Genomic DNA, 12,573 nt, shown 5'->3' on the forward strand with positions numbered 1-12,573 from the left:
TTATTTTCATTCCTCTGTATATAATTTTTTGCCTTTTTATAGTGAAACATGCAAGAGCTTTACATAGAATTACCTGTATCTTTTGATGTTTTCAACAATATGATATGAAACTTTACTAATGTTGCAAAATAGAAAAGTACTCTTTCTGCTGTTTAATTTTTGTGAAAACATGCGTGTAACCGCTCTATCAAACCTCAGAAAACTTCTGAGTAGGATGTGTACACTCATCTACATCATACTGTTTAGCTACTTTAAGTACTGCGTGTCTTTCATTTTGTTTAATTCCTCTTGGTTGTTTAATTCTTTCGTCCTATCCTCCATGTCTACTTGGATGTCCAAGTCTTTACAGAATTGGATGTTACCCGGTCTCGTTGTCCAGCTCTAAAACTGAATTAACAAGATCAAGCTACTCTACCACAGGGCAGGTTTGTGCCAGAGGCTTCTTCAACCATAAGATTACTCTTTCTCCTCTTGCGGCACTGCTACATTTTCTTCTATGTTCTTCAGTTAATGATGTGTAATCATGCAGTACCACTTACAGTCACAGCACAATCTTTATCCACATTGGGATAGTGTGGATTACACTAAAAAGAATTATGTCCTCCGGGAAGAATGATTCTACAATCCTTTTAATTAAACATTCTATCATAGTAAATTTTGCCATAAAGAATTATCAATTTTAAGCAAGCAGTGTAGTTCCTCTGGAAGTTGAATGGTTGCATGCGAGAATGAATGACTCAATTTCTTGTTTATCTTTCTTTCTTAGACATTTCCCACTAGGGAAATGATGCAGCCCTAATCTGAAAGTGGAGGGAGTGGAGAGAAGTGGAAGTCTGCTGTGCTTCCTCTGAGGAAAAGGATTTTAAGGTTTTGGTGGATGAAAGTCTGTATGAGCCAGCAATGTGTGCTTGCGGCCCAGATGGCCAACTGTATCATGGGTTGCATCCAGAGAAGCGTGACCAGAGGGTCAGGGGAGGTGATTCTGCCCCTCTACTCTGCTCTTGTGAAACTCCAACTAGAGTATTGTGTCCAGTTCTGGGGCCCCAAGCACAAGGGCATTGGGCTATCGAAGCAGGTCCAGTGGAGGGCCACTAAGATGATCAGAAGGCTAAAGTGCCTTCCCTATGAGTACAGGCTGAGAGAGCTGGGGCTCTTCAGCCTAGAGAAGACTGGAGGGAACTTTTAGTGGCCTTCCAGTACCTGAAGGGGGCCTACAGGAAAGCTGGGGAGAGATTTTTTATAAGGGTATGTAGTGTCAGGATGAGGGGAAATGGTTTTAAACTGCAAGGGGGTAGATTCAGAAGGAAGAAATTATTTACTGTGAAGATGGTGAGACACTGGAAAAGAAGTTGTGAATGCTCCATCCCTGGAAGCAGTCAGGACCAGGCTGGGAAGGGGCTTAGAGTAACCTGGTCTAGAGGGAGATGTCCCTGTCTATAGCAGGGGGGCTAGAACTAGGTTGTCTTAAATGTCCCTTCTAACACAAACAATTCTATGATTCTATGTGATCTGATTAAGACTTTATTAAATTTTAACTCCCCATTTTGCTAAAAGTCTATGTCTAGTTTTCGGTCGTTTGTGGACATGAAGTACGAGGCTAAGTTGACCTGTAGCAGTATGGTTGTTCTTATGATTTTATAAATGTATGAGGACAGAAACAAGGAACTGTGAAGGAGCAAGATTATAGGACTGTCACTGAATTACTGATATCTTGGAATTTTCTTTTTCAATTCTTCATTCAGAGTCAATTCAGCCTAAACTTTTTGTCCAGTGTGTGGACTGTGCTATAGATCTATTAATAAAAATTCTAATCAGAAGATGTTGTATGTCTCCCAAAGAAATGTAATCTTTCCAAGACTTCCTTGATTTCTTCGTTTCTGGGTGCTGACCTTTTTGATTCTGATTTGCATTGAACAGATTCAACAAGTAAAGATAATAAATATTAAGAACTTGCTAGATTTATAACTTTTGAAATGTTTCTTTTATTGTGATGATGCAGGCAAAGTGAAGAAACCTACCAATTTGCCGTTCAGTCCACTTAAGAAAAAATGTACCCTGTTGGCCATGTAATTGCTATGTGCAGGATTTCCACACATTTTTTGATTAATGCTAATAGATTATGATGGTGATTAGGACCATCATCCAGCTTTCAGCTATCTCTGGCTAACCAAGAGAACTGGCATGGCCCTACTTATTTCATGTCTGCATCCTCTTCTCCTTTCATTATTTCTTGAGTTTATTTTCTCTCTAGAAGTATCATCTTCAAAAATGGCACAGGTAGGTCCTCAGCTCTCTCCTAAAGAAAAGTTGTTCATCTTTTTTTTTTGTATTTTCTTGGAGTGAATCACTTTTCACCTTAAACTGCTAACCATTGTTAACTCTTTTCTCCTGTAGATTCTTTCAAAACTGGAGATGCCTCATACCTGCTTCTTTCAGGCATTCAATTTAATGTACAACGTAAAATTATCTGCATATGTAAGGCATATGCACAGCATGCCATTCATACTAATTTAAGATCTAAGATAATGTAAGACTCTATAGAAATTTCTCTATATACCAGTGATTTTTTTTCTGATGTTTTTTTCCTGAAAATAATTTGTTACATCTGCTAATTTGTTACATCTACTAATAGTTTTTCTCTTTTGTTTTAATTTAAATCATAGGAGGCACTAACTTTAATTGAACAAGTTGAAGCTGAACAAAGTGCATTGTATCACAGTCTCAAAGAATTTACGAGCAGCAACAAAAGAAAGATTCCTCCTCCTCCTCTATTACTTTCTAGATCTCATTGCTCCATGACATTTAAACCAGCCACATTCTCCTCAGATGTTCAGGTAATGTTTTTCATAATGACTGTGGAAGAAATATATTTAATAATGCATGAGAGAAAAAGTTGTTTCAGGAGTGCTATATCATCACAGTTTTCTCTGTTAGTCTTGAGAAGATTATGTTTCCCAGACTTAATTAAATATGCATTTTTTATATCCTGTGACTCAGTCATGACTCACTGTTTTGATCTTCACATTTACATGGAACTTTCTTTATCTCACATATCATCTTTGGTTTTTCTGATTTATAATGCTCATTTATTACACTTGTCAGAAGTCAGGTCTCTGTCTAGGGGTTGACGTATGCCTCAGTCACTCTGAAGAGAATGAAGACTGTTGCATCATGTAATGCAAGGAAGTACCACAGACAAAGCTCTGTTGATGAAGTGCTAATGTGCCATAGCTCAGGAAGAAAATCTACTTCCTATCAAATATGTAGAGTCAGAACAACTCAGACCAGAAGATATTTTTGCAGAGTTCTCTAGTCCAAACTTTTGGTCAAAATAGAAAAAACTCAGCTGTGAAATTAGACAATATTACTGGGCTTTGTCAAGTTAATTCTGAAAATCCCTAAGGATGGAGTATGCGCAGCTTCCGTGGTCACCCTGTTCATGGGGAAATATTTTTCCTTATGTAAAACTGGGATCTCTCATGCTTCAGTGTAGGACTGTTGTTTCTCATTATCTTATCACGTGTGACTGCAAAAAGCCTGACTATATCTTCTTAACTACTTTCTTGCAAGCTTTCAGTGACTCCTGATAGATCCACTGAAACTATCTCTTCTCTGGGCTGAATAAGCCCAACCCTTCCAGACTTTTCCTGCAGGGCTAATTCTTCATCTCCTGAGGGTCTTGCTGGCCCTCTGTTTTAATCGCTCAAGTTAGTTTTTCAACATATTTCTTACTATAATGGTGGGGGTAGGAGGGAACCTGTCTAGTATCTAAATGTAGTCTAACATCTCTTGACTCCTCAGAACTTAATACATATTTCTCTATTTCTAAACTTTATTTCTGTTAAGATAGACAAATATGCTTTGAGATTGCTTTGAGGCTATGTCACACATCTGGTTCATTTTCAGCTTTTTGTCCAACACAACCTCCAGATCCTTTTCAGAAAAGCTGCTCTTGTCCCTTGCTTATATTCTTGAAAGAGGTTCTTCCTTCCTAGGTGCAAGACTTTGTGTTTGTTGTTAAATTTCATGGAGGTTCTTCTTGGTTCATTAATTTGGGAACTCTATGTCAACCCTGCCCTCAGAGTTCAAGGTATCAACTATTTCTCTCAGTTTTGACATCATCTGCAAACTTTCTGACTCTTCTTAGGCCATTACAAACTGGGATTCCACTGGTATAGTCTTGTGAAGTGCTCTGCTCACTACTCACTTTTGAGTATGAATGCTTAACATTTGCTCTGAATCTGAACTTCAACTGTTATTTTACCCATCTGTCTTTTCATGTGCTCATGTCATCCTCTCTCTCTTATAAGAATAAAAGAGTACTGTTGAAAGTCTTGCTAATGTCCTGGTAAAATGTAATGTAAAAGAAGCCAACAGAAACATAAATTGTAACAAGAACACTAAGGATGCTTCGGTGAACAGTTTAAAAAAAAACCTTACAGTATAATTGCAGCTTGTTTAGTGAATTTCAAACAAAATTGTTGGAAAAACATCTTTCATTTTTATTCCTGATGCGCATAAAATTAAAAAAAAGATACTCCTTTAAGTTTGTGTGCTCTTTTTTAGTAACTGTTAAAACTTTTTGTTTGATATAGGACATTGAATAAAATGTATCGGACCACTAGATGGTGCAATGTGATTATTCTTATAATTTGAGGAAGTTAGTTTTTTTCTAAAGATACGAAACTGTTAAGCAAACATGAAAAGAAGTTTTTTAATGATAAACTTATTAATTGAAAATGTATACCTAGTATTAAATGAAGCATATATAGTATTGGAAGTCAAAGTATCTCTAAAATTTCCTGATATTGAGGCAACTCGCTTGCTGAAAATTATCTCCTCTGCTTCAATATGAAATTCTGAAAAAATAGTCAGGATTTGTTACAAGACAAATCACATGTAACAAAAGAGAAATGAACATTCCAGTTGTTCAGATACTTATTATGTTGATAAATGATCTCATCTGTCCCACCTGAGGTCTTCTGAAAACAAATTGGTACAACTTAGTAGAAGTTTAATGTAAGAGAAGTTACTGAAATCCAACTGCCTAATTCTGCAGAGCTGCATCAAAATGATAATGTTTGGTTACAGTGGGCATGTCTGATTGGAGGTATACATGCTCACATTCTCTGTTGATTAAAGATATTAAAGAACTTAGGTTGATGTACCAAATGAGGTTATTAGCAACTCAGTGGCATTAAAAATATATTTCAATTTAAATACAGTGTCTGGACCTTTTTGTAAATATTAACAGGTTTGTATATGCATTTCTATTGCCGGCTTTTAAGGATTTTTTCCTCAAATGATTTGCTGCATCACAATGAAACGTCAATTTTAGAATACTATTAAACCTGTATAAGGGTTCTTTACTAATTTACGTCTAGAAGCTGACTTATTGAGCTTATCCTATACCTCAAACACATCCCAAAGTATAGATCAAGGTAGGAGATAGAAAAATGGAGAGTCATCTACTTTCATCATTATCACAGTATTTAAAGCAACTTTGTATTTAAAGCAACTCATTATATCCTCATTTTCTTTAAAGGTTGCATGGTACACTATTTTGGGCTGTGTAGCAGGAGAAAATAATTTGAAAGCAAGACTAAGTAACAACAAACTTCCAAATGCTGGAGAAGAGGTAAGACAGCTGAAATACATTGAGGTCATTCTCTCATATTTAAAAACCAACCTACCAACATAACAAACAAGAACTAAAAAAAAAAGAGACACCCCCAATCTTTTATAAACGTATGTATTTTATGTCTTATGTTTATGTATGTATTTTTATTAGGGATTTGATTTAGTAGTTGGGTAGGGATAGTGATAGGAGGATGGTTGGACTAGATGGTCTTGTAGGTCCTTTCCAACCTTATGAACCAATGAACCTATGTCATTTTTTAAATTAGGTAACTAGACAAGCCTTTGACAAATATTTTGAAATTTTTTTTCAGGTACTGAAACTTAGCTAGTTGGAAGGCATGATATATTCTGGAAGCCTTTGATGAATAAGAAATTAAATACTTTCAAGGGCTTCATGTTAAATATCTGTCAGCTTTATTTTATTTATTTATTTTGTGTGTGTTTTGTTTTCTTCAGGAGAGAGCTAAGAAATAGAACAGCAAATGAATGCTTATGTTGCATATATATATAGCCTCAGACATTATTTTGCTTTCAGGAAAATAGAAAAAAATTAACCAAAATATTAGAATTTTAAATTTAATTTTTTAACATCTACCAGCTATTTATCCATAATAAGAACATGTCTGTCTTAATTCTGGCAACAAAGTAATATAAATCCTTCAATAACCTATGTCTTCAGACATGATTGACTTCTGTGTTCATGTGTCAAGAGAACTTTAGCTGTCTTCTGCTTACATCTATTACACGCATATGGCACGTAAGGAGGAGAGCCACATGCTTTTCTCTGGTAGTACAGCACAGGACAAGGACGTCTCCAGCATGATCTTTGTAAGCGTGCACACTCATAGTGTAAATTTGCAAAACTATATGTAGCTTATATAGAGACAGATAAATGCCTTTGTAATTAATTTTTACTCTTAGATTATGTGCTTTGTACAACCAATTACATTTCAGAGTGAACTGATACTTTTTCTCATTTCACTGTTCTCTCACTGTTTTCAAGAACTCGGTATTGTGTGGAAGTGATGTGCTGGTTGTACTGTGACTGTATACAAGAACACTAAATAAATTTTCAATGACAAAAGTGTAAAGTTTGAGTTTTGGTTTTTACATTCTGAAGATGTAACCAGAAAACATTTTTATAGGTACCAGCTGATGGAAAAAGCCTCTTGGAAATACAAGGCTTAGATCCCAATGAGCAATACATATTTGCTGTTGCAGCGTATTCTTCTGATGGAAAGCTTATTGGTGGTGCTATTGGGGAAACAACTAGGCCAATCCTCTCATATCCACCTCTTTCTGCTACTACTGTTCGAACTTATCTAACTCAGGTAGGGTTAGAATGTTTGCTAATTAGCTTTAACATGGTTGTAATTAGTTTATTTTCATTGGTAACTCTAAAACTTCTAGCCAAGACTCAATAATTTCCTGTCAAAAGTAAAAATCAGAATTTCAACGTTCTTCAGTAGTAACAAAGGAAAAAATGAATCTAGATGAAATAATATATGTAATATAATATACGTAAAGTATTCCACAAAGGAGTATTAAATCCTTGGTTAACAATCAATAAAGAGTTTTGCCTTCCCTGATGTTACTTCTAAAGACAAACTAATATTGGCATAAACAGATGACTACTACATATATTTTATTAAAATACATCAGAATGTTCTTACAGCTGTTGTAAGCTCGTATGTTGAAGGGAGGGAATTTTAAAACCTTTTTGATTCTCCTGTAATCATATTTGCTTATCTGAAGACTGCAGGAACTTGCTAGATTTGTTTTAATTAGCAGTTAGTATATAAAATGAAATCTAATACTTTTTTTTCTTTTAATAGTTTAATAAATAAATATATATTTTTGATAGGTAGCCTATCAGACTGGCAACTATGTGCTAGCCAGAGGAGCATTTTCACCGCTGTGGAATTATTTTGTTTCAAATTCTTCTTCACTGCCCACCAATGCAGCTGTTATTTCTGCAAGAAGTAATTTGTCTGTATCTGAAAAGAGGTAACTGGTGAAATTAAAATTAAAATAACAGTTAATTATAGATGTGCATATTTTATTTTGTACCAGGGTGTGAAATTTTTTTTCAGCCTTTTCATATGAAAAACATTCTACAAAAAAGGTGTGAAATGTGTTGTAAAGATACAGTGTTGTATAATTAGAGGAGGGTTTTTCTTATTTATGGAAGTGGTAGCATTTAGGCACCTAATTCTTCGTAATGGTTGTTTTATTACTTTAGATAATTGGGAAATATTTATGAAGTGGTGTCCATACCATATAATGGATTATCCTATAAAAAGATATGTAATATTAACTGAGTTCTTGACTTTCAGTTCCAATAAAGGAAGCAGTAGTATTCAGAAACCATACATATTTTACTTGGAACACCACCCAAAATGAGTAAATGCTTGCTAATTTTGTTTTGTGTTGATTATATAAGTTTGCTAATATTGTAAAAGTACACTACTGTACTTTAGAAGATACATTTAAAACAATATTCTGTAAAAAAGAAAGATTCAAATGTTTAGACATAATGTGGATTTATTGTCATAGCAATGTCAAGATAGAAGTGCTGTGGTTAAACTCACTGCAATCCAAAAATACAAATGCAAAAACAAATCAAAACTTAATTCCTGGTTAGAAAAAAAGAGATTTGTATGAAATAATAGATATGAAATACAATAATAAAAAAAAATACAATGTTGGTCAGCTGCTTATAATTTCATATTAAATTAACATTAGCATATCTGATTGCAGAAAATCCTCTTTACTTGTGTTGAATTCTTCTAAGACTAATTCTTTCATTAGGAAAGCTTTGTCAACTTCTGAGTTTCAGTTTAACAGACTGGCTCCATTCTGAAACTGTAATAACAAAAAGCATCTTTGCTGCATGTGTTTTTAACAGTTCTGTGAAACATTGATCTTAGTTTCAAGAAATAGATATTAGAGCAATTTTTTAGCAGTTTGGCCTTAATACCTTTGCTTCTACGTTATAGACAGAATAACCAATAATCAGCTATTCTGAAACATATAATACATCTGGAGTCTTTTTTTCTGTACTGTTTTGTTAAATTTGCATCAGAGCCCAGTGTTTTCTCTGCTGTTTGAATATAAGCTTATAGTATAGGATTGTATGTGCTTGAGTCATGTTACAGGTAACGGAGTCTCAAAGTTGCATTATGAGACCTGAAACTGTTTCAGTTTTTCTGCTCGGTAGCTCGGAAGTTAAGTGGATTAGCTTTACAGCACAGGGAGCATAAAGGGGCAGTAGAGGGAGCTAGAGGGAAAGAAAGACTCCTGCTTCCGGACGGAAGCCCTGTTGATATGTTGGTGATGTCAAGTATGGGAACATGTCTATTTGATATTCCTTTTTGAGTTTCTGCTTCTTTTAGGAAACACAGTCAAGGAGAAGTAGAAATTTGATTCTTATAAATCAAAATAATAGAACTGTTGCTGTAATAAGTAACTCAACAACAAACACGACAGTAACAATGACAACAAAACAAAGGAAAAAAAATAATAAAAAGATCAAGTATACTCCTAGGGAAGTAGAAAGTCCACAAAACAAACAAAACCAAAAAAAAGGCAGAACAAAAAAATATTGAGACTTGTAATACAGACTTCAGTGATGAAAAGGAGTCTGTTATTAATATTGGAAATGTGCTTCACAACTGCATCCATCATTGTCAACACAGAAAAATAACATATTAAAGAAGGCGGTTAAGTAAGCTGTAGCATCTGAAGTTTTCAAAGGATATTCAAACCAAGATTCGCTGTATCAGGTGAACCTACTAAGGAAAAGATATTTTAATATAGTAGAAGGAGGACAACAATTTGAAAAGGAACGTTATTCCTTTACTTATTTTCAAGCCAGAAATATAAAGCATTTTTTTTCAGTTTTACGTGTAAGTCTCATTTCCAGCAGTAGCTATAGCAGTCTGTTTTGTCTAACATTCTACTGTTAAAGATTGCATTTTCATATAATGTAATTTCAGGCATGAGATGTCATCACTAACTTTTTTACCATTCTTTTGGCTTTTTGTTTTGTAGGTTACGTTTTGAGGCTGTATCTCAGACTTCTCCTATCACCTTGTATCTCTTTCTGAGGAATATATTTGCTATCTCTGACATTAATATCATGGAAGGAGCACTATTCTGTGATTCTATCTGTTGCACTGAGATACTTTATAAAGAACAAGTATGTGTAGCATAAAGTATTATACTGATTTTTTTTTTTTACTTTTTGATCAGCATATTTTCATCATTCGAAAATATTAGAGTATACCAGTCTTAATTTGCACAGTACTTCATTTTCTGTTGCATTACTTGTCTTCCTTTCTGAGATGTTTTCGTTGCTCTTGGTTATTTTGTATCCTAGTGGAGAAATTCGGAGTAGAGCTCATTAATATCCCAATCCAAAGCCCTCTGATTCCAACTGAAATTTTTTTCTTAAGTGTTGTTAGATTGTGTTTTATGAAAGATGTACAACCGTGGTTAGTTTTGTCCCATTTACCAGCTGCCAGCTTCTTTAATTTTTAGCATTTATTCAAATTTTGTACTTTCACTGATATTAAACTTTTGACAGAGTTTCCTGGTTGCAATATGCTAAACTTCTTTTAGTTTATTTCAGGAATGTTATATGTTTTTGCTTCCTGCACTATTACTATTCCACTCTTCCTTTACTAAGTATGTCTTTTACACATGTGAGTATTCAATTACTGTGTAACTTTACTGTATTTGTTCAAATGTACAACTGCAGCAGGTAACTGGAGAGAAAAGGTATTGTTGTCTTCCCCTTACCAACTCAGAGATCTTAGCATGTGAAATTTCCACACCAGCTAGTATGAGCATACCTATTATCAAGGCATTACAAACTACACAGATAAATTCAGAGGGTAAAATTAGTTCATGACAAAAGGTTAATTTTTTCATCACTAATACAGTTGCTTTTGTTTATATAATTCTAACTGTAAATTCATCGGTGGAGGTCGGCCTCTTCTTCCAAATAACACTGACAGGACAAGAAGGAATGGCCTCAAAGTTGTACCAGGAGAGGTTCAGGTTGGAATTTCTTCTTTGTAAGAGTAGTAATGCTTTGGAACATGCGGTGGAGTCACCATCCCTGGAGGTGTTTAAAGAAAGGGTAAATGTATACTTAGTGGGCAGTATTGGTGGTAAGTGGGCAATTGGACTAGATGATCTTTGAGGTCTTTTCCAATCTTACTGATTCTATGATTGTATGATTTTTATACCTTTATCTTTCTTGCTGCTTACACTGCTTTTTAAATTGCAATAATCATAGAATCATAAATGGTTTGGGTGGAAGAGACCAATAAGATCTATAGTTCCAGCCCACCTGCTCTAGGTTGCTCAAAACCTCACCCAGCCTGACCTTGAATGCTTCCAAGGAGAGGGCATTCACAACTGCACTGGGCAGCCTGTTCCAGTGTCTTACCACCCTTGCAGTAAAGAATTTCTTCCTAATATCTTGTCTAATGTCGGTCTTCTTTCACTTTTTGAAATGATTTTAATCAATGATATTTATATTTTAAACAAATTTTTTTTTTCCTCCTACAGGTTGGTCGATTAGCAGAATGTGAAAGGATGACCGTGGCAATTGAACTTTGTAATTTCTTGAATGATGCAAATTATGCACTGCAGTCAGTTGTACAATGCTATGGTCTCCTTGCTCCAATTATTTATCACAAGATTTCTGCAGTGCCAGTAGTTCAGGTGAGAACATTTAAAATGGAGCTTCTCACACCCAATTCCTGTGATTCAATTTAAACTTACATACTGATTCAATTTAAACTTCAAATGGAGTCTGCAGGAGGACAGCCAAATAACTAAGCTTCTACTTCTAGAGAAGCTGCTGAAAGGAAAGCCTTCAGTGGTTGTATGTATTCCTAGTACATATATTAAATGTAAGTTGCACAGATTCTGCCCTGATATACTAAAGTAAATGCAGAATATTGATTTTTTTTCTTCTGGACGATTAATTGGTATTTTTTAAACTATAATTTGCTACAACTTCTACTTGTTGGCCATTTGCAAATAGCAAATTTGAGGAAAGAAAAACAGCACTTTCTCTCTCTTAAAACAAACTTTTTTTAATGTACAATTTTGTTCTTTGAAAAGAAGACTGTTCAGTGTTTTGACAATGTAGTCTATAGTTTGCAGTCAAGTGTCCCTTTCCAGAAGCAGGCATCATCTCCTTGAAAGCAAAGTACCTGAACGCTTTTCTGTTATTTCTAAAGTTGCAGGCATGTTTTTTTAGATTTGACAAAGATACAGAAGAAACTTGCAACATTTTTATGGCCTTTTATTTTTAGAACATACTGGAAACATTTTTCTTTCTTTTAAAATTCTGATCAGCTTAATATATATTGAAGCAGTCCTCTACTAGGAGTGTGTCATTTCAGTGAATTAAACATTCTTTGATTTCATGTTAATTAAATCAGCAAAAATACCCATAATGTATCTATAATTTAATATTTAAGATATTGTGTGAACTTGTCGTTTATATCAAAGGGCTGTGGATGAAATTTTGACACTATTAAATTCAATGGAAATTTTATTATTAGTTTTTGTAGAGCTAGCATTTCATAGTAGCTGCTAGATTTTAAAGTACTTTTAAAGTTAACTGTCAAATGCAACACACTGAACAGAGGTACAAACTTGAAATTGTGTTGCAGATTCAAACTTTTTTTAACGCTTGTATTTACAGATTCTCATTAAGTGCTTGGCTATCCTTCAAGAAATTCCAAGTGCTACTTTGCAAAGAAGACAGGAAGGATGTTATGAGAGTATTCAGCATATGATAGCTTGTACTTCATTTTATACAGCAAAGGTATGGTATAAATTGTTGTGCTTATAACTTGATGATGCATCTCTTCTTGTATAGGAAATAAGAGTTGTGATATCTTCAGA

The 12,573-nt window shown here is 34.5% G+C and overlaps 1 protein-coding gene across 1 annotated transcript in view; it reads left to right on the forward strand.

Moving 5' to 3' along the window:
- The window catches only part of CFAP54 (cilia and flagella associated protein 54), a 101,191-nt gene that overhangs the window by 31,926 nt on the left and 56,692 nt on the right, over positions 1–12,573 (forward strand). Inside the window, exons 21-27 of the mRNA XM_065741241.1 lie at positions 2,664–2,834; positions 5,546–5,638; positions 6,786–6,971; positions 7,505–7,647; positions 9,694–9,841; positions 11,221–11,376; positions 12,371–12,493. Of these exons, the coding sequence (XP_065597313.1) occupies positions 2,664–2,834; positions 5,546–5,638; positions 6,786–6,971; positions 7,505–7,647; positions 9,694–9,841; positions 11,221–11,376; positions 12,371–12,493 (1,020 nt within the window). The remainder of the gene's footprint in view (positions 1–2,663; positions 2,835–5,545; positions 5,639–6,785; positions 6,972–7,504; positions 7,648–9,693; positions 9,842–11,220; positions 11,377–12,370; positions 12,494–12,573) is intronic.

The sequence above is a fragment of the Cyrtonyx montezumae genome, unplaced genomic scaffold (genome assembly GCF_038088225.1).
Source record: "Cyrtonyx montezumae isolate F1298 unplaced genomic scaffold, pur_monq_1.0 scaffold_3, whole genome shotgun sequence".
Lineage (NCBI taxonomy): Eukaryota > Metazoa > Chordata > Aves > Galliformes > Odontophoridae > Cyrtonyx > Cyrtonyx montezumae.